This window comes from Myripristis murdjan, chromosome 5 (assembly GCF_902150065.1).
Source record: "Myripristis murdjan chromosome 5, fMyrMur1.1, whole genome shotgun sequence".
Classification (NCBI taxonomy): domain Eukaryota; kingdom Metazoa; phylum Chordata; class Actinopteri; order Holocentriformes; family Holocentridae; genus Myripristis; species Myripristis murdjan.
The window spans coordinates 10,110,092-10,133,102 of NC_043984.1; the positions used below are offsets into that span (position 1 = coordinate 10,110,092).

Sequence of the window (23,011 nt, forward strand, 5' to 3'; positions counted from 1 at the left end):
CAACAGAACATAGAACGGACGTGGGAAAAAAAGTGTCAAAGGTGTCAGAGCAGGGGTTAAAATAGGCTACATAGCCTGATGCTTCATGTTTAAAAAATTATGTGATGTGCGTGTGAGAGAGAAAGAGAAAGAGAGAGAGACCTTTGATTTTAATTTTGAGTTTTGCTATATGAATTCATGCTCTTTGGCAAAGAGCTGACCACCGGTGTTGTGTGTAATGAAGTGAAACACATACAGGGAACAAAAAAAACAAAAAAAACAGCTGAACTCCAGAGGCTTTGGGAGTTTCATGGTATATTTTCTGCATTGTATTGTATTATATTTGAATCATACAGTAGTTTAAGTTGTAATTTGAAGAGCATTTGACAATGCCATTAGATGCTGAGTCTCTCCTGAGTTGTGGTCAGCACATAGGGGAGCCCAGAGCTGGGTAGCCTATTGTCTGGACAAGGGGAGATACTGTATGCCTGGCAGAGATCTGCACTCTACTGACTGCACTCTTCTTGTAAAAGAAATTCATCCAACATTACAAGAAAAAAGAACTCATTAAAGTACTAGTTGCCACAATATTTATGAAACACTCAACAACTCTTCATTTTTGTTTTGTGTCAGAGCTTGTGGCCAACTCCAACCTGGACTGCTCTGGCTCATTTGTCGTCCAGCCTGACTCGGCCCGGTTTTCATGACAGTGGAGCTGCTGACTTGTTGCAAGCAAGGCTAACTCTGACCAGCAGAGACAGGCCATTAGATGGCTGCTTGTAGACGTGCCCAAAACAGACCGGTTATAAGCCCAAAATAAGTCATGGCTCTATCTCTGCTGGGTGCGGAAGTGACAACAGAAGCAGAATGTTTATGAGTCAGTCATTTTTCCAATTTGTCATGGCTTGCCCTCAGTGTGATGTGTAATGTGATTGTGTGCTAGAGTGTGGGTAATAATATGTGGGAGCTCCATGGTGCAGTGGTCAGCATGCAGGACTGTGAATCCACTGATCACAGGTCTGATTTCATCCTCAACCAGCAGTGAAACTTTTAATCTCTTCTATTTTTATAACAACTTTCAATTACTTTTACTTCCTATGAAATCCTTCCTCAAAGTATTTTAGCACTTACTTTATGACATATCAGTAGGTAAACATATACAGTGTCATCCATTAAACCATTACAAATCACAGTAACAAAGCAGATGCATCATCGCTGGTCAGCAAATGGTTTCAGAAGAGAAGTGTGGAGAGAAAATATGTTGGGCTGCACTTGGCTTCAAATGTTTCACTGCACTCAGGAAGTTTGATGTGTGATCCTCATCTATGGCTTTCATATAGCCGCAATCAAACTCTCAGACCTAAACATCTGAAGACAACAAAGACATAACAAAATGGACTCAGAGATGCAAACTGCCTTGCCAACAGCTGACCACAGATGACAACACTGACAAGTGGTTTAGGACAGATTTCTCCTTAACTTTGCTTGCAAGGTGACGTTTACTGTGTAAGAACAGATAGGACGGTAAGTTCTCAAAAGCTTGCTATGCTGGGTATGTCTTCGGTTCAAATCCAGCTTGGGATCTTGGTGTGTATCAACCCTCTTTCTCTGTGCACAGTGCTGTCCTACAGAGCAGAAAGCCCATCAAATGTCTTTGAGAAGTACTGACTGATGTATATGTTAACTTAGTGACAGTGATTGTATTTTCTATTGTATGTGAGAAACCCCAGTTAGCTAACCTGTTTTGAAAAAATTTGACATTACCTCACTTCCCCCTAGTTGTTCTGTAGGACGGTAGTGGTGCGATCTTCCTGTCACCATCACTGAGCGCTGGATGCTGAAGTCCACCTCAGCAGCAGGAGGCTTACAGCATTTGGAGCATCCAGTCATGATCCAGCACTCAGGAACAACAAAATGTGTGAACTATCCCTTTAAGACTTATTTGCACAACGGTCACATGTAGGCAGGTTAGTGCTACACAAAGACATTTAACCACAAAACTACTCCATGATGCTGCTGAGGCAGTTTGCTGAGGGCACAAAGCTATTTAGAGAAGAGAGTTTCCCTACAGGGAGCAATAAAGCATCACAACCTTTTCAGTAAAAGCAGATTCTCACCATCCCTGCCCTGGGAAACTGTGACAGTAAAACTGCCCTGCATTGTTATGTAGTCTCTGTTCAGATCTCTTTTCATAAACTTGGCTTTCTATTAGGCTTCCTTTTTTTCAAATTTACTTCTGTACTTTTAAACTTTTGTTTGTCCTTACTTCTATAATTTTCCTTTCAGTGATTACATTGTCCTCTCTTCCCTTGTTGTTTTAACCATCTTTCTGTGAGATACTCTGTAGGTTATTTGTAGAAAATGGCCATATGAACGGTTATGATGATGAAGATGGACATGTAACTGTGATGCGGTTCATAAAAATAGTTACATTTGTGATGTTACATTACAGCAATAATATCTTAGAGGCAGATTTTTACCACGGTAAAGGCAGTGACAGTGACGTGACTATAGGCGGTACAGCCGAGTACAAAATGATCGTAGTCACATTAAAGAACATCCTCCAGGTTTTATTATGGCTTTTATGTAAATGCCTGTGTGCTGTCTGAAACATTTTCTTCAGAGTGGTGAGCATGCAGATTAAAAAAAAAGAAAAAGCCAACACAGCAGCTGTCCTCTGGGAAATAAGGCACTGCCATGCTGCTCTCAACTCATGGGACACATTATTACCTTTTTGGGATGCTAGAAAGCAGTTGAAGTAGAAACATAAAAAACATTGTAAAAACACACCATATAAGAGCACAATAAAATCCATATAATATACACAGTACAGAGAAATATCAGATGAGACCAGACATGGAGATGAAAGCTCAGTAGGATGCAGGGGCACAGCGGACACAAGGGATGAGGAGGAATCTTACTCCTCATCGTTCTACCCCCCTCACTTCTGAAATGATGGCTTTGCCCCTGGAAGGTTGCTAACAAGTGTAAAATAAAAATAAATAGAACTAATACTTTATAGCTTTATAGGTATGAGATGCCTCAAATGTGCAAATAAAGCTGTCTATTCCAGTGGTTATAAATCAGACTCTTGAGTTTCAGCACCTCAGTCTGACATTGGCCTTTCTCACTCCATCTCAAAGATTTCAGTTTGTTGTGCCTGGCTCGCACCGGGGTGTAAAAAGTTGGTGTCCCAAGCTGGAGGGGCCCTGGGGAGAGGAGCTGATACTGTACCCAGCAACGAAGCTCAAACTGAAATTAGGAACAAACCATACCACTTAACGTCCATGTGTGATCTTGTTAGTAAATGTTCTTGTTATTTGGTGTTACTGTGCTTTTCTTCCTCAATACATAATTTACTTGGCAATCAAATAATGTCATTTTTATTGATTGCTTATACTTTGAATGTCCACCAAGGGGGCGGGGTGGAGAATCTGCTTCGGCTACATGCATGTGCACAGCACAGAGTACACTGTTATCCATACTTGTCCCTTAAACTGATAAACTGAACTGTGAAAATGTCCTCGTGAAAACTATGGAAAAGGCCTTCAACAGTCCAGGGGGTCACATGGTACCGCGGCCCACTCAGGACGGCTGGGTCCCTCGGGAGAGCTTCATAATCTCAGGGCAGACTCCATGGCCTTCTGGGAAATCTGCTGGAATGTGTCATAACAGAATACAGATCTGACTTCCTGTTGACGCAGCAGAAAAGACTCTTCACAAAGAGAGCGGAGGGGGTCCAGGGGCAGTACAACAGAAACGGCCATCTTAAATCTAAAATTGGAAAAGTCTTTGGTATTACAGAGGCAAATCCTTCTATGTCTGTTACCTAGCAACCCGGAGTACTTTTCTCATCTTGCCAAGCTCAACTCTACTTTGTAACAACTGTTTTATCTCAAAGAAACGCCCGACCAGCAGAAACTGCTAGTTTAACAGCAACATCACACCAGCGGAGCAAAAACGAGCATTTGACTTCAAGACAGAGGAGTTAGAGATGTGGGGAAAGCTTGGTAGAGAAAGTTCAAGATATTCTTTTTGGGAAAGTTTCGATAACACTTCCTCTGGGTCTACCATAAGACCTGGAGAGTAAGTAGAGTTCTGCTAATTAAAGTTTTGTTGGTTCTGTAAAAGCAATGAAAACACAACTGTATGGGATAAACAAGTTAGCCAATGCTGCCTGGTGGAGAAGTGAAACTGTAGGGACGGCTTAATGGTTGTCCTAAAGTGAGGAAAGATTCTTTAAGATTTTGGAAGTGCTAGTGTAATACACTAAGTTAGGATGGGAACTTTGTCTTGAGTAACTGTTAACTGTTAACAGAAACTGTTAATCTGTAACATCAATTTTCGTAAATCAGGTCCTAACCAGTGGTGTAGTCTACATGATACGCAGGTATATGCCGTATACCCACTAGAAAAGTTAAAAATGCGCAAAGATACGTATCAGTATGTTTTTTTGACATAACGTGCACTTTCCCGTTCATAAAGTCGCCTTCTCTGTGTTACTAAGCGGGCTCTTTTTGATCATATTTCGGGGGACACTACAGCTGGAGCTAACGTTAACGTTTCAGAAAGGGAGCCTGTGTGTGTGTGTGAGTGCGTGTGTGTGCGCACGCGCGCTCACGTGCATGCACGCGTATACCCACTAGAATAAACTAGACTACACCACTGGTCCTAACCCTAATTATCATAGTTGCCACACAGTTAAGTTACGATCTGCAAGTTTAGTAGAGTCTGAAATATTGCCCATGACCAGAATTGGAAAAAAAAAAAATCAAACAGGTTTGCTGTTCTCAAAACAACAGATCTGTCCCATGTGAGGGCAATTTTTTAATCTGAACACTTTCTGCTGCAGTGTGAACATAGTTCGATGCTGTGGGTCTTGCAGCACTACACTCACACCACCAGCCTCACTCGTTCTTCCTAGCAAGCTCTCTGTTCTTTTTTATTCAAGCTGCCAAACCAGACTGCAACACAGAGTGTTAACAGTGTCAGAAAAACTTCAGCCATGTGCTGTCAGCACAGATGGACTTAAATATAAAAGTATTAATTCATGTTCTGGTTGCAGCACTACACTGTATGTGTTAAACAACGCATCTCTGTTGCCACAAGAATGCATCACAATCTGGATGTAGATAAAAGGCAGGAAAAAAATATACCAGTTATAAAATATGTCTTCTTGCTTTGGGAAGAGATTAATGGAAATGTTTATACATTTTGAAGATATCACGCTTGCAAGCATGCAAAATCACTGGCATCATTCTTTAAACCTGCATTAAGTGTGATTTTGTAGTCAAAATACTGCTGTTTCAGTCTGAATCACAAAGAGAACAGTGCCCCATTCCCGAGTAATGGAGATACCATCAGTCCTATTGGCACAAATGAAAGTCTGTTGTTGGGTATGTCAGCTTCTTTCCACAGGAGCCGATGAGTCAAAACTCCAGAGCAAAATCTGTCCTCTAAACAGCAGCTGGCACCAGAGGAAGCTGGACTCACTGATATTAAATCGTTTCCCAGAGTACAGATAACTGGTTGAATAAAGGTGTAAATACACAGATGAATGGCATAAGTTTATTCTCTCTTCAGGCTTTTATCTTTTGGCAAACCACTAGGAAGGCTTTAGAAAACATCTTTAGTCATTTTAAATGCTTTGAGATCAACCTAGCTCTACTTAGGCAGGTCTGTTTAAAGGTTTTGTATGTGCACCTCCTTAACCAATCCTGGACCAGTGAGGGCAATTTCAGCACTAGCCAGGTCAGGATTATTTGTCAGAATTACAGAGGATTTTGCAGGTTTTTCAAAACTGACCCCATTGTTTTGACAGATCAGATCAGCTGACTTCCCATAGTGACATCCACTATATGAAAAATCTTTCATAAAAAAAATGAATGAAAATGAAATCCAAAACACTTCATAATACTTTTTGAAAATAGGTGATATCTTGATTGACAGTTTGATAGTACTCTTGTGGATTACTGTCAGATGTTTAAAACACTGAATGATGTTGCTTGGGGAAATACTTACGCTGGTAGTTTTGAAACAGAACCTCCATATTTTCAGCCATAACAGGTGGACAACAGCTCCACCTGCTGGTATACAGCCTGAGGATGTAGACAATTTACTAAGCCTACACTGCCATCTAGTGGTTACTGGTTGAACAACAACAAAATCAAAACACATGACCATAAGAGAGAGAGAGAGAGAGAGAGAGAGAGAGAGAGAGAGAGACATACATATATATATATATATATATATATATATATATATATATACACTACTCACAAAAAGTTGGGGATATTTGGCATTCGGGTGAAATTTATGGAAAATGTAAAAAGTTCACGCTACAGTGATATTATATCATGAAAGTAGGGCATTTAAGTAGAAGCATACACTGGTGATTTCCTCATCCCAAACAATTTATTGAAACAAAAGCCAACAACAGTGGTGGGTATACCACAACAAAAAATGTCAATGTCTCAATAACTTGTCATGTGCCCTTGAGCATCAATTACAGCTTGACAACGACGTCTCATGCTGTTCACAAGTCGACTTATTGTCTGCTGAGGCATGGCATCCCACTCTTCTTGAAGGGCGGCCCTCAGGTCATTGAGGTTCTGGGGTACAGAGCTCCGAGCCTCTACACGGCGACTCAGCTGATCCCATAGGTTTTCTATGGGATTCAGGTCTGGAGAAAGTGCAGGCCACTCCATTTGAAGTACCCCAGTCTCCAGCAGCCGTTCCCTAATGATATGACCTCGATGAGCTGGAGCATTGTCGTCCATGAAGATGAAATTAGGCTTGTGTTGTTCATGCAGAGGCACAATGACTGGATTAATGATGTTATTCAGGTAGTATGGGCTTGTCACTGTACCATTAGGGCAGTTCTGTACTGACTAGACACACCTGCCCACACTGTAACACCACCACCACCAAAGGCTCGTCTGGTGACAACAGTGGCTGATGCATAGCGCTCTCCTTGACGTCTCCACCATCGTTGGCGGCCATCATTTCTGCTCAACATGAATCGGCTTTCATCAGAGAACAGCACTGAGGCCCACTGGTCCCTCGTCCAGCGTAAATGCTGCCTGGCCCATGCAAGACGATGACACCTGTGCCTGGTGGTGTGGTCAGGTACCCTTGCAGGTCGTCTAGCACGCAGACCATGCTGATGTAAACGGTTTCGAATGGTCTGACATGACACTTGGGTGCCTCTCACCTCCCTTAAACGTGCCTGGAGTTGAGTGGCATTCATCATCCGGTTCCGCAGGGCACTGTTCACAATGAAGCGGTCATCAGTGTGGGATGTGGCCAAAGGACGTCCACTTCTATGCCTTTCTGTGACTCTTCCAGTCTCTCTGTATCTCTGTTGCAACCTGCTGATGACACTCTGTGACACTCTAAGCTCAGTGGCCACTTCCATCTGAGGACATCCTGTTTGAAGCCTCGCAATGGCGAGGTGCTGCTGATCAATTGTTAGGTGTCGTCTTGGTCTCATGATGTCAAAATGTGAACAGCGTGATGAGGACTGTTTAAATACCATTTTTAAATACCATATTTATTGGTCGATTCATGGATCAAACACCTGATGTGAATTTTGCCGTTAAGCTCCTTGTTAGAGAACAGCAACTTGTGCAAAAAGTACTGAAACACTGAACAGTTGGACATGTGCATTCAAAAGTTTACAGAAGGTCACATTAAGTTCACCTGTAAAGGTTATAATGCATTTTAGGTTCATCCTGAAATTTCACCCGAAAGCCGAATATCCCTAACTTTTTGTGAGTAGTGTAGATATATATATATATATATATATATATATATATATATATTTTTTTTTTTTTTTTTTTTTTTTTTTTTTTTTTCTAAGAATTTTGCACTAAATGACCTTAAGGTAGAAGGTAAATAATTTAGAACATCTGAAAGGGAGAAAGTCAAACATATTGCAGCTCAACTTTGTGTGAAAAATTGTATCCTCTTGTTTGAATGTCATTTGACTTATAATTTGTACTACGTTTTTGATAAAGGATGAAACAAGTGTTCCTTGTATTGGACTCAGACTTGGCCACTGTATGTTATCCAGACACAGAAGTGTCCACAGCGAGCTACCCTTCAGGCATTACACTACATCTCACCTGGATTATGACTCTGGATAATCCCTGAATGTGAAATAGGAAATTATTATAGTGAACAATGTAACAAAACTATGCTAACATAACAGGACTAATAACCAGCACTGTTTTTCAATGTGGTATTTTAATTGAAGTCCATCAACCAAACCAACACAATCACCGTCTGTTACACATCTGAACACAATTTACCTCCCACATCTCACATTTTTTTTCTGTCTTTACAGAAATTGTGGGGATTTAGTTACTGCGGTATTGAGACAAAAATCTAAATTCCATGAAAAACAAATGAAAGGCTGAAATGATCCACAATCCCAAACAACCTAAAAATCTATTTGTAAAATACAACAGTAAAAACAAAACATTGGTCTTCTCAATTCTAATCAAAAGTCCTTTGACATAATTCCTTTTTTCTCTCCCTCAGAAAACAGCCCATATCCTTCCAGCCCCGCGAAGCTGACAACCGGACAGGTTTCTGCCTTCCGAGCTGAATGAGGAAGAGGATGGTGTCATCAGTCCGACCTGGGGGGATTAGGGTCTGTCTTGTCAGTGTGTTTGATCCACCACCAGTTCAGCTTTTCATGACAGGACTACCAAGGGACTGGAGTTAGCCCACCCTAAGAGGTGGGGCTACGAGGACCACTCCATCTCCTCTGACAAACAGCATGGGAATATTCCTCTTGGTTGACTGTAAACCAGAAAAAAAAGGTTCAGTTTATTGAAAAAATACTGCTGCTAGCATGTAAGTCTTTAAAACGTTAACTTGCAAAATCATGAGGGGAAAAAAAAGAGACCTAACATTACCAACCATCCATTTTACCCTGTTTTTTTGATTAGGTTTCATTGGAACCTGAGGTCATGACACCATTTCAAGAAAAACTGTGCTAACCTTTGGTTCAAATCAAAACACAACTAGAGTTTCAGTGTTGTAGCAATAAACCGAAAGGTTCTTATGCTTTACAGTTCAAAGTTTCACATCTTCCAGAATATTTTCCTGACTTGAGCATTTTGCTGTTCAATATGATTTTCACAGATTGTTGTGTTGTCCCCATCGACAACGCCCTTTCACAAGCTTCCCACTCTTAAGGAAATAATTTCCCAGACTTGTCAAGGACATATTCAGTGACTTATGTGAATGTTCAGTGCTGCTCACAGGAAAGTTATCTTAGAATGATTCAAAATTAACACAGCAGCCAAATTGCTCAAAGTTGTATGAAACTGATGTCTCAAAATACACGTTCACGCAATAACAGCACGCTAACAACATGTGACGTGTTGACCAAAGCAATAGTTTCCCATATTTTTGACCTGTTTGGTCTTCCATGAAAAATGTGACACTGCAAAAAGCCGTAACATGACAGCTGGGTATGAATGAGCACTGAAACAAGGCGTCAGCTGCTAACGAAACAAAATCTGAAATGAGGAAAACATCTGAATGCGTCAGCTCAGTTGAACGATGTAATTTTTCTGGATCTCACCAATATTTACGGTTATCAGTTGTCAAACTTTCCAGGTGTTTCCTATGACTGGAAAACTAGTCCATAAATTTTCAGGTTTTCAACAATGTGTAGGCAAATATTGTTGACAGAAGCATAAATCTGAATATGTGCCATGACAGTGGTGAGAGAATGTGTAATTCTATTTGTAACGGGACATATTCCCATTTCCAAACTGGTAAAATGTCCAAACTGATCAAGACCTGGAGATAAGTGTGATCTTCCATACATTTCCAGACTTTCCAGTCCCATGCAGCCACCATGACCAAGCCATGAAGTAACTAAGCACATGAATTCGTGTTGTACCTTGTAGAGTTCCTCATATGTCTCCTCATCAATCTCCACCGTTGTAACAGTCTCCTCCACATCGCCCAGGATCATGTTCAGGTGCTGGTCGTAAGCCTGGGAAAACAGATACACAAACCTAAGAAACATGCTGTGATGTTGCTTTTCTGTTTTACTGGTTCACAGTAATTGTGCAGAGTTGTTTCATTACTAATAAAGTACAAAGGAAAATAAGTCAAGAACTGAATGAAATGAGCAAATTTGCTTTTTCATCTTACTGGTCCCCAGCAGAAAAACTGGTTTACAGCAACTGCTTTTAAAGTTGCTGAACAGAAAAATGACTGATCCTTAGGTACACACATTTTTACAAAGTATCTTTGCACAGCATTTAAGAGAATGAAGGACCATCATCATAACCATATGGATGTAATGACAGCTTCTAGTATTCAGGCAGGAGGTTTGAAACATTTCAAAACATTGTTTGACAGTCTCAAACCCATGTGAAACATTTAAAGTTTTCACACTTGACACCTAAACTCAAACCTTGTTTCTGCTGCTGTGGCAGCATATTACACTGCGCCATGTGATGTGAAGTTCATTAACCCACACAAACTTTAAATGGACAACATAATAGTTATTTCAGCCCATTAAAACACTGAGAGGAGAGAATGTTCACCAGTCCTTGACAAGTGAGCCAAAAGTTAACTTAGGGCATGTTGTAAGTGTTGTATGATCATACAGACAGACAGGTGTTTCACAGATACACTAATGTCACCACTGCAGCACGGTGTCTTACATGCAGCCTGCCACGCAGCTCCCTGTCGTTCCTCATCTTGACATAAATCCTCTCATCCAAACTCAGTCTGATCAGATCCAGGGGCTCCTCCACCGTGTTGGTGGTCTGTTGCTGTAGGACAGTCAGTGATCATGGGGTTAGATTTTACAAGACACAGCAAAAGAGCATTTGTTGCCTCTTTAAGTATATATGCATCTTCAGCTCAAATAGGCAGGTAGGGAAACCCAAGGGTAAAGATGTTATGATAGAGGCTTCTGTTTCCATGAATGGGAGAGACTGTTCAATTATCCAATATCACTGATTAGATTCTGGTATGTCATCAATACGAGAAATACACAATTTCAAAGTAATGGACTTTTCATGTAAATTAAAAACGCATGCAGTTTTTCACATGTACTGCTAAGCAGGTGCAGAATGTGATATCTGGAATTAACCAATGATTTCACTATGACTAAAATCACTCAATCAATTTTTGATTAATCAATTAACCAAAAAGTGTCATGTATACAGGGGTGAGAGGAGGGCAGAGAGGCGAGAAACGAGGCCGAGGAGCTGAGAAAATTAACATAGACATGAGACAACCTGCTAGCCTGGATTCATTATCTGTAACACAAAGTAAATTCCTATGTAAACGAGCTTGAGTGGACTTAACAGTTGATTTATGACATTTAAACTAAGCTACCAGCGTTAGCTAATGAACACTAGTCGGAAACAGAGCACGGCAGGTTGACTCAGTTAAATGTAAGGCTATTAGCAAGTCATGTGGTTTAACTAGAAACTCTTATCGCTCGGCAACTGAGCCAGGCAGCCTGCTGGTCTGGTAGCTGTAAGCTGTAAGTGTCTTTCGCATGAAACCTGTCCCGTGAGAGGTGGACAGTCAACAAAACAACACAACTGACCAAACACGTTTGTCACACACAGAGAAGGCTAACATTAGCCTAGCTAGCTTATTTGACAGGTCCAGCCGTGCGGAGCGAGACAGCGACCAAATTAACGCTGGTTTCATTTCCACATTAAAACCTGTGCACAAATAAAATGAACTTCTAACATTTCTGTACAAACAACGACCTGAGCTAAATGCTGTGCTGCAGAATGCAGTCGCGTGAACAACAAACACACCAACCTGTTCAACTTCGTCCGCCATTTTTCGAGCGTCTACGTCCGGAAATGCGGTTGCCAGGTCCACAGCTGCGTCACAAATTTAGACGTATTTATGAGGTAGGTTAGTTTCACATATTCCTACATTGTTTTTGTTTTGAATGCCTCTCTCTCAAATAAGCATATGTTAATGTCTAAACAGGGGAGAGCGTGAATAACTGCAAGATTGCTAAATTATGTGTACCATAATGCTCAGTTATAAAATGGATAGCTTGGTTTTGATTGATATTTACAGAAAAGTTACTTACCCAGTGTGAAATTACAAATTCTCTGTTTATCAATCATTTTGTTGTGCTAGATATAGGCTATATTGCTTGGTGAAAGAATAAAACTGAGTGAAAATATATTTCTTTACATCCTTTCTTTGTCAAATAGCTACAACAGTATGACACTGCCATTTCTATAAAAGCTCAATACACACTGCTCCCTAACAGCAACAACAGTTATAGGCACTTAGCACAAAACACGAGTTATGACAAACTCCCTGTTACTAATATCATTTGCCACTAAATCTCCTAAACCCACTTTTAGCAAAAAAAAAAAAAAAAAAAAAAAAAAATAAGAGGCCAAAGAGAAGCAACGATTAGTGACTAAAAACATATTTTTATACTGAAAAGTGATAATTTTGTATAAATAAGTCACCGGACTCACAGCTCAAGAGGAACATTGGTCCTGATGTGATTTCTGTACATATGACAATAAAGTCCATTTATGACAATTTCTGTTTAATACTCGCGCTCTATTAGCATGGTATAAAAACAATTTCAAGTTGGGGTAAATCAACAATTGACAACCATGCAATATAGCTCTCTGTCGTGCGGAAAAACCAAGACCTGGCAACCCAGTACCGTAAATCCGGCCAGCCGTCCTCCCTCCGTCCTTCCAGACCTTTCCATCTGCGGCGACAGCGCAGGACCCGCACTGACGACACGGGCTTATGGCAGGTCAGAATTAGCCAAAACACATTTTTAGTTGAACAAGACTCATTTCCAGCTATTAGCACATCCTAATGCAGAAACTGCAGTGTAAATGACACTTCAGTGACAGAGAGTGCAGAGCTGCCACATCCCGGCGGTGATGTTTGTAGAGTCAAATTTCAAACGGCTGCGACGCGACATCATCATCCTGTCTGCTCACAAGGTCAGAGCTTCTTAACAAGTTTAAAATCGTCGTGATAGCCAATGATATCGGTTTTAAATAGCATAGTGAGTCCAAACCATGGCGTTCAGCCGGTTAATCTTCATGTGCCAAGTGACCACCATGCCAAAAAAGTAAAATCATAACTTACTTCAAAATGGTATGACTTAGAGTATGCTGTGAAATGAATGTATGTGAAAAAGGCTTATTTCAGGTGGGTGTATCCTCCATTACATCTCCTCTTTCTGTAATTGCTACTTGTCAGAGGTAAAGTACAGTCTGTCAGCACCACGTCAGCATGTCTAGTGCCTGCTGCAGTAAACAGGGCAAACATTTATCGCAGTGTTTATGTCAAATGGGACAACGCAAGCCTCATTCTTTTTTGTTTTAAACAGCATCTTGTCTGTTGCTTGTCCATGTGTGCCTCCTGTCCCAGTGCCGCCCAGTGCTCCATACTGGTGTGTCGGCAGGTGAGGAGGCAGAGCAGCGCAGCGGTGTTACCCATTCCACCCCGAGCCCCGCACCGTGGCTCTGCGGTGGAAGAGAGCCCTGCCACAACACAGCACAGCAGATCAGTCTGCCTGTGTGGAGCTGTGCATACAGACTCTGTGGTCACTTCATCAGGTCCACCTGTTCAATCTAATACAGTTCAGTCCAACTGTTGTGCCATAAAGTTTACTGTGATGATGCCTATGATGCTCAGCTTTTCTTTTTGTCACAGTAATAGAGGTGTTCATTCAGTTCTGTTTGGCATTGAGCTCATAGTTAGTGGTGCCGTTGTACTGGACTGCATTTTATTGAGAGGCGTTTCTAATATTCTGTCCCCCTCATGCATATAAATAGGGAGGACAAAAAATTAGAAACACCTCAATATATTGTAGTCCAGTGCAAGTCCTCTACACGCTACAACCACAGTAATAAACATATACTCTCACACATTCTCCACAATGTCAACAAAAACTGAACATTATAAACTTTATTAAACGGTAGAATTTATGGCAGAGCTGTTGCATTGAACTGCATTAAACTGTGCAGGTGGGCCGGATAAAGTGGACACTGGGTGTATTCCCCTGTAGGCTTAGCTGGTCAGTGTCATGAAAATAACCTTTAAGTCGCCTGACCTCTGTGCATGTGTGTGAGTGTGTGTGCGAGCATGTATGCAAGGTTAGCATAGTTTAGTAGAACTAACCTAAAAACTAAAACAAGGTGTGAAAAAACATTTTAGTTAACTGAAATGAAAATGAAAACTAGCCTAGACTTCAGAAAAAAAAAGAAAACAGACTGAAAGATGTTGTGCTATTATGAAACTATCCAAAAAAAAAAAAAAAAAAAAAAAAAAAAAGAACGAAAATAGAAAAATTTCTTTAGTTTTCGTCTTTGTCATTTTGGTCATATTTGTCACAACAAGTATGTGCTGATGTTTATATGCACCAAATTCTGAGATGTTTGCATGGCTGAGTCAGCTGCCGTCACAAAGTGTTGTGTTTGAATTGTAATGCCTATTCTGAATCTCCTGATTCTAATACTGAAACTAATAAAAACTAAACTAAAACTAAACATTTTTAAACAATTAAAACATAACTGTAACAAGCAAGTCCACTCTAGAAGCTACTAAACTACTCCAACTAAAGTTAAAAACAAAATAAACCTAAGAAAAAAAAAAAAAAAAAAAAAAAAAAAAAAAAAAAAATATATATATATATATATATATATATATATATCTCAAAGAATACAAAACTGGGAGCCTCCATAAGAGAGTTATCTGCAGTTAACAGTTATAGTAATGTTATAGTTATAGTAATTTTTTTCAAACATTTTGTTTTACTTGTAAAGTTAAAAAAAAATGAGCGTCATTAATTTCCAGGGAGTCAGGGATTTGTTCACCGTAGTGGACATCATGAATAAGATGGTTAATGTGTGCTGTTCCTGACAAATAAACCAAATAATTTTAAAATATTTAGCGGTGGCAGAGTTGGAAGACTTAGGATAGGATAAATGCCCTGAATTGTGTCATTTCCCAAAAAGATGTGATTGAGTGTAGATTTTACTTATTTAATGTTAGGTAGTGTTATTCAGGTTCACTGGTTTCTTCCACATGTATGTCCACTCTTAAATGAATATAGGACGGGGTCATTTTTTATTTATGTATTTATTTATGGGTACTTAAGTCTAGAACTTCATGTCCTAATCCATTTATTTTTTAGTGTCATTTTCTTATTCTTGCCATTACAACTTTTATGAGTTGGGAGAGTTATGAGAAAAAGGCTGTTGAAAGTTTTAAGTGGGTGGCTCCTAACACTGATAAAGATGTAGACATGGCTGCGTGTCCATACTACACACAGCTCACACCCTGGCATTTTGACAGAACAGAGGTGTGCTGGTTGCTGTGTGTGCTGTTCATCATTCATTGTTAAGATAACCACAACTGCAGTGAGAGGAGGCCGCTACAGCTGGCAGTGTCTCTGTATGTGTTGTAGTTCATGTTGTGGCAGTATTCACACCAAAATAATGTTTGTTGAAATGCATGTAACGAAATCATTTGTGCTTCTGTCCTTGACCCTCTGTGCCCTTTGCTTTCTTTTTCAACTATTTTTTCTTGTCTTTCACCCTCTTTTCTTCCCCACTCAGTCCCATCATTTCTTACTGCAGGATCCAGTGTGTGGAGATCAGCCTCATGGTGGCGCCCAAGGGCGGGAAGCTGGAAGTTGTCCTCACTATCGAGTAGAGCAGAGTCTGTCAACCTTTACCTGTTCAAGCCCAGTATTTCTCTTAGAAATAAATCAAGGCAAGAAAGTACAGAAGCTGAATTTTTCCTAATGAAAAAGAGCCAGTGTCAACATATACATAGCTAAGTAAATGAGTTTATTCTTAAAGGTTAGTAAAACAAAATTAAAAACTCCTCAGTTTAACAGTGTAAGTACAGTATAAGATACTTCTGTATGAAAGGGGAAAAGAAACAAGTGCATTTACCATAACATAGCTTTTACTCCAAGATGCGTTGATGTTAATGGGATAGTTCACCCATTTTGAATAATGTGATATTAGGGCCCCCTAGTTGTTCTGTAGGACAGTAGTGGGTCTATCTTCCTCTCATTGTTACTGAGAGCTGGATACTCGCTGGATGCTCTAAATGCTAACTGTTAGCCTCCTGCCATTGAGGTGAAACGTCCCCCTGACTAATATTCTTTAAAAAATAACCGCCTTGATACAGTGATAGAAACATTATTATTGTACTTGCATCTACTTGTATATCTTGAAATAAATATTTTTTAAAGTTGTATATTAATGGGGGAAAAAAGCTTTTGTTCTGGACCACCAGTGTTTTCATGGTGTTGGGTTGAAGAGCCACTAGGGGGTGCTCAAGGCCTACTAGTGTGCCGTGGCCCAGTTGAGAAGCCTCAGTCTGGATGAGTGGCAGTGAAATGCAGCCCTAAAGGTGTGGAGCAGGATGTGTTTTGCCAGACAGTTGATTGCATCCACCTGCCATTTCAGGTCTGATGCAGGGAACAGTTCACTGTCAGGACTTTTGTTTGAAAGAGGTGGAACCAGAAGGTGAAATTACATTTGTGGGTTAGGGATTAGCACTTTTGCCAATAGCATTTACAGCTAGTAGTGTTTTGTGTCAGCATGCAACTCACATTACAGCAAAGACAGTTCTGTCTTTTCTTCTTGTTCAGTGATGTAGAGCAGCTGCAGCCAGAAAGAAGAGGCTGTGGCTGCTTCCCACATCGAAATAATCAAAGCCTCATCCATTTTGAATTCAGTGAATACAAAAGGTCAATCCTGCATAATCTCTCACTGGTTGGGGGTCAGTGGGTCAGGTGAAATTAATTTGGCATCGGAAGTAATTATTTATTTTCATGTCGGGTGGGCTTTTGAATGGGTGTGAATGGAACAGGACTGTTTCTTTAGCACTGGTGTGTCTGCCCCATAAATCAGTCCCTGCCGGTCCCTATCGCAGTGGCTGCCAGGAAATAAGTTTGATTTAATCTAATCATCTTCCTTTATTGCAAAGGGGTTAATTACTGCAGCAGCCATGTCATAGAAATTAATCACCTGAGCAGACGATTTGGGAATATTAGTGTATTCCAGACAGGGAAAGTCATGTAATGTGATCAAATTCTCTGGGTTACTCAGGACATTCTGCTTTACAGGAATGTAGCAGATGAATGTATGCAGCAACTTGAGAGGAAATTAGACTTAACAAGCATTAATAAACCAGTGAGCTGCAACATTTTTACAGGTGCTTTGATTTAGATTTAGAAATGTTAGGAAAACTAACAAGGTCAAAATTACCCACATGGCCAAAATATCTGTCTGGTACCGTTTGAGTTTTGAGCTCTAAGGGTATTGAAACGAGTGAGGTGATTTCAAGAAAAGTCTGTTTTAGCAGAATGTCATTCTCCTTTAAAAATGTCTGGTAGTGCTCACTGCAAACATGAACTCAATAAAGTCAAGTTTCAACAATTTGTCCTTGAAGTCATTTGGCTGCTTGCAGCGTTGGCGAAGCTTGTGTTAAATGTGTGTTTGTGTGTTTGACCTTCAGTGTAGAACAGGTAGTTTCAGCCAAGCACTCTGATTGGTGGAAGGCACATCCTAACCAGGCTGATGATTCCCATGATGCTCAGTTAACCAGGCTTTATTCATGGATATATCTAAATATATCTCATGCGGTAGCCAGGGAGCTAATTACCAGTCTCTCTCTCTGTCTCTCTGTCTGTCTCAGATGTACTGCATGTATGCACATCACTGAAGAAAACTTTTCAGACAGTACACGTGCTCTAGAAAAATGTGAAAGTACTCGTGGCCAGTAAAGCTGATCCCTATTCTGGCAGTCTGTATTACTGAGCCTTTTTTCCAGCCTGGAGCAGTGAACTCCACTTGTTAAACAACTCCTGTCAAACTGTCCTTCACTAATGTCCTGTACTTACTGTAGAAGCCAGCTCCCAGGCCTCAGTGTGTAATTGTCTGGAAAAGAGCAATAAAAGTGTGGGCGATGAGGAAAAACGTGGCAATGAGATAAATCTTTTATGATGTGGGTAAACTGGGTCACTGCAGCAGCAAAAGATTAGAATACATATGGGGCACGGCAGAAAATGGAGGACACTAGGATATATTGAAGACCGTGGTTTCTTGATGTGATTTCACTGATACTAAGTCGCTCAGCTCCTTGTTCTCTATGGCCCAACAGCTTGTCAAAGTATTTACTTTCGCCTGATTGCACTGTTGTCATTTCACAACTCAAGCACTGAAAACTGTCATGAAGCACAAAGTTCAGGTTGAACTGGATGCATCAAAATATAATATCAATACAATACAATATCAATGAAAAATTTAGGGTTTTGCACTTAAATGCATTACCGCAAAAAGGAGCAGCAGAGGGATACATAACTGCAAGTCCACAAGTCGTCTTCATTGTGTCTATTGTTAGAGGTCTTAGCAATAAACGCATTAAGACTGTAATATAAAATCAGAGTGCTGAAGATCATTCAGCCTAAACATTAAAACAGCCTTCGCTTCTGAAATATCAACAGAGATGAAAACCAGACAGGTGCAGTCTCCCCCACAGCCACTGCAGGTCAGTGTTGCTCTTGTGTTTCTCCTCTTGTGTTTCTCCTCCAACCGCTAAGAGAAAAGGTACTGCATTTCTTTTTGCTTTTTTCTTTTTACCTTCAACTTAATGGTTAATGAAAGAACTTTTTTTGTGAAGAATAAAATGTCGGCGATCTGGAATTTCACCTGTACCCTGCTGCTGCCCAGACAGAAAGCTAGAGGTACATGATTTAAAATATAAATATAAAATGACTATATTGAAGGTATATTTGACCAGTAGTGTTTTTTAAGCATGAAGAACAATATATGCTTGGGTTTATACTGTTCCCCCTCAGAAAGTATGTTTGCTTTAAAGCAAAATTGAGCTGTGGTAGAGAGTTGGGTTGTATAGTGACCTGGACATGGTGGTGAAATCTCCTCAGTAGCTGCTCTGTGCTGCCCTGGGCTGCTAATCCACAACACTGGATTTCTGTTTCTCCATTCATTTTACAATGCGGCAAAACAACTCCCATGATTACACTTTTACTACATAAACAAACGTGAGGAAAGTGGATTATATCAATGAAAGACAACCCAAACAAGTCCTTGTACCTGTTTTTTTTTCCTCTGTGTGTGTGTGTGTGTGTGTGTTTGTTCATGTTTGTTTATGTGCTAAATGTTATTTTTGGAGCTGATTTTCTATGGACGTAAATAGAGGAATAGAAATATAGTATTACAGACTAGCAGCCCAGGGGAGGACAGAGCCACTAATGAGCATATTTCACCATCATGTGGACTCATATACAACCAGGGAACTACACAGGCCAACACTTTATTTGCTTTTGTGTCATGAACAGTAGACATTATTGTTGTGCCCTGATGTTTGGAAATGGTTTGAACTTGGTTTGACTGCCGGCCTCAGAGTCCCGACAGCTGACACGACGTGGAGCCCGTGGATCCCCATAAGCTCATTTATGCATTCCCACATGTGCATGTATGCACTCATGCACACTTAGAGGCACATTTGCTTTACATCATATAATTGTGATTTGCTGCTGACATTGTTCTATGCGAGCTGCTTGTCTTGATCCTGGGACCATTTCAAACCACTGAACTCACTATAGTCATTGTAATGAGTAATTAAAACATGTTAATATACAGTATAACTGCAGATTAGTCATTGCAAGCTCATAGTTCATGCTATGTGTGAAAATCTGTCTTCAACTAAGGATGGACATATATGTATGTTTAAAGTTTAACAGTTGAACAAATTAATAAATAAATGGAAATAACACATGTACTGTAGATCATAGATAGATAGATAGATAGATAGATAGATAGATAGATAGATAGATAGATAGATAGATAGATATGGAGAAGAGTGGAAAACACTGGAACAGTGTTAAAGGGGTGCTAACCAGTTGCAGCTGTCCAGACTCGTCATCCATCAAACATACCCGCCCAACACACACACACACACACACACACACACACACACACACACACAAAACCTTAAACATACACAAAATTCACACTTTGTCACCCGCACTGTTCATCTGAATTGTTTCATAAAGATTACTCATTCCAGTACATTTAAATGAATTACATCTCATCCATCTGGAAGAGGACAGATACAATTAAAGAAACCTAGCGCCTGTCATTATGTGTGCAGTTGACATGGTGACTCATCTCTCAGTCTCCCAGGCCCACTACACTGCTAATTACATTTTGTAGCCTAAGAAATTAGGCTTTTGGTGTATGGTGCATTTGTAGCAAGCATGTTTGGAGGTTTTTATATAAACTCCACTTTGTATGGGCAAGAGAGAGCAATTCCATCTTAGCTTGGATGGTAGCACAGAACTGCAGCTTGACACCTGAGAAGGCGAGTCCCAGTCATCTGCCAGGAGAACTGCTGTACAGTGTAAGAGTGGAAACACAATCCAAACCAATTACAGAAAACAACCCCAACCCCAAGTTTATGGGTGTAAGGAGACAGATGTCCATAACTGATAGCCAGGAGTTCCTCATGGTTAGAAAATGTAGCATAACAAAATGAACGGAGGCCAAGATCAGGTAAAATCACTCCTGTTGACTGACAAAGGACCGTATTTTCCAACTCCTTGACAGAACCTGCAGTAAGTATTCAAGCTAAAAGTTACAGGGACTGGAGTTAGATTGGTTTTGATTCTTCTGTGTCACCAAAATCTTTCCTGGTGGGATGACAGATTACCAAAACACTGTCAATGACCAAACCACTTGTGAGTCAATGTGACGTTTGTTTCCAAGCCATGGCTCACCACTTGGTGTGTGTGAATCTGCAACAAAATAAACCTTTCAACTTTGACTAGAGAAGCAATTGTCAACACGATCACACCTAATTCAGCCTTCATTACTCTATCAGTGTCCAAAAGAGATATTTGTTCATTCAGCATCACTTTTATATTTAATATTAAAAATGTGACAACAAGCTAATTCTCGTTTCTGTTGCCAAAACATCAGAAGTCAGCATCAGCTACAGAACACCTAGATGGCCACATGTTTCATGAACTGTTCATTATTTCTTAAAATGGAAATAAGTGTTATTACATATATTATTAGTAATATGCACATTTTAGTTCATGAATACTTTATACTTTCATGCATACTTTCATGCATTCCTTTTCCTTGTATTTCAGCAGCTGTAATACAAAAATCAACTTGCAGAGACTTGAAACTTGCTTGGGATGAGAAAATGTGGACAAGGAGAAAAGGTAATGTGGATCTGGTTGTTCTCTGCTATAAATCGGGGCTCTTCAAGGAAAAGTTCACCCATTTTGAAAAATGTGACATTTCACTTCTAGCTGTTCTGTAGGTCAGCAGTGGTGCTATCTTCCTCTACTGAGTGCTGGATATGCTCCAAATGCTAACTGTTAGCCTCCTGTCATTGAGGTGGACTTCCCCCCCCAGCCAACACTCTTGAAAACAACTGCTGAATCTTCTTAATCCAAAGAAGGTATAACATCACTCTGGAAAGTGTCACTTTCCAAAGCTAAAATGCACACATGACTACTGAGTGCATTCGAATGACAGTTTTGTTCAAATTATTGTCAATAACAGTGCATTTCCTTTTATCAGCATCCAGACAGATCAGGTAACTTCTGCACTTCCTGTTTCAGCAGAAGCCACCACAGAGATGGAAGTAGATTGAGAAGCCCGTCTTTTTCTAAGAGAGATGTTCGAACGCTCTGCTAAAAGTCAAGTATTAAAGTTAGGTAGGTTTTTCCCGTGAAGGCGGTGGTGTTCATATCAAAATAGTAATATCAGGCAAATAATTTCAGGCCTCAATACATGAAACCAGAGGGCATGCCACCTCAGATGGCAGGTTTGAAATACTGAACTGGATAGGAAAGTCGAAGAATCAGCTGTTCAGAAAACAGCTCAGCGTACATATACCTGGGTTAATATAAACACTGCTAATGTTTGATATGGGATCTTTATTGACATTCATGCTGCATCATGTCAACACATCGACCACTGCGAAAAAGACAACCCGTATCCCAGAATCGCTACTCCTCCTTTTGACCTGAATAGTGTACACGGACAAAACATTTATATTTCCAGTAAACTGTGAATATATGTTGTTGTTTTTTTGTTTTGTTTTTACAAAATAGCCCTTCTGTAAGAAGGCTCACATGCTTTCACTTTGAAAGAAAAAAAAAATCACATTTTATGCACCTTTCATTTCACACCAGTCAGTAGTCTCTCAAAGATATTACAGCGATGTAACTTTAACACACACATGAATCTGGGACCAACAGCAGTCAGCAGTCAGACAAATAAAACAGTTAAAATGTCAATTAGTAAACTTAGATATATGACTTCATATATGACTTAATTCACACAACGTGTTATCCCTGTCTGTTGATGTCTTTGCCAGACCCCCACCAGGGGGAAGGCCAAGACACAGACTTACTGACTTTTTTCAGAAATAAGATGTAGAGCCTACTAGTGGCAAGATTAAACACAGCTGGGACAGGCAGAACTGACCTACTGCAGCCTCCCAGTGTTGACAACTATATTGACTGTTTACCTGCACTGTAATATTCCAATATTAACTCGACTCAGACAATATTTGGAGTAAGAGATAGATAGATAGATAGATAGATACTTTATTCATCCCGCAGGAAATTCGCAGTCCACAAAAACAGCATTTTCTGATTACCTTAATTTGAATAAGGTCATAATTGGTAAGCAATACTGGCATTAAGACATGTGGAGTGCTCCAACTTTAGTTGGGTTATTGAAGTGTATTTAAGCCATGTATACACCTTAATCATAAAATGACATCCTACTGGAGTTTTTGTGTTGCCATTTTAGTGACTTTCAGGGTGAGTCCGTGAACTCATTCTGTGGAAACCTGACTGACAACAAAAGCAAAAAATCTCACCATTTCTGGGATGAGATGTAAACACACTGCATGTAAATACTTTCTGTGAACTGGACATATCTTACCCTGCAACAGACTGGCA

At 40.1% G+C, this 23,011-nt stretch overlaps 1 protein-coding gene and 1 long non-coding RNA gene across 2 annotated transcripts; one reads left to right on the forward strand and one right to left on the reverse strand.

Moving 5' to 3' along the window:
• Positions 1-8,207: 8,207 nt before the first annotated feature.
• lsm3 (LSM3 homolog, U6 small nuclear RNA and mRNA degradation associated) lies at positions 8,208-11,908 on the reverse strand. Its single transcript, XM_030052692.1, has 4 exons — positions 11,800-11,908; positions 10,677-10,787; positions 9,902-9,997; positions 8,208-8,787 (listed from the first exon to the last, which is right to left on the reverse strand). The coding sequence occupies exons 1-4, from the start codon at positions 11,818-11,820 to the stop codon at positions 8,707-8,709; spliced, it is 309 nt and encodes a 102-aa protein (XP_029908552.1). The 5' UTR covers positions 11,821-11,908; the 3' UTR covers positions 8,208-8,706.
• Positions 11,909-12,730: 822 nt separating this feature from the next.
• LOC115359978 (uncharacterized) lies at positions 12,731-17,438 on the forward strand. The gene is made up of 2 exons (XR_003928297.1): positions 12,731-12,974; positions 15,600-17,438. It is a non-coding gene; the product is annotated as an uncharacterized LOC115359978 (long non-coding RNA).
• Positions 17,439-23,011: the final 5,573 nt, after the last annotated feature.

What these genes read in the sequence shown, in the direction of transcription:
- lsm3 (XM_030052692.1), bottom strand. Translation starts at nt 11,820, where the DNA reads ATGGCGGACGAAGTTGAACAG. An exon ending in AGCTGCGTGGCAGGCTGCAT is followed by an intron (nt 9,998 to 10,676) that starts GTAAGACACCGT and finishes CTGTTTTCCCAG; the next exon opens with GCTTACGACCAGCACCTGAA. An exon ending in CATATGAGGAACTCTACAAG is followed by an intron (nt 8,788 to 9,901) that starts GTACAACACGAA and finishes TCTGGTTTACAG; the next exon opens with TCAACCAAGAGGAATATTCC.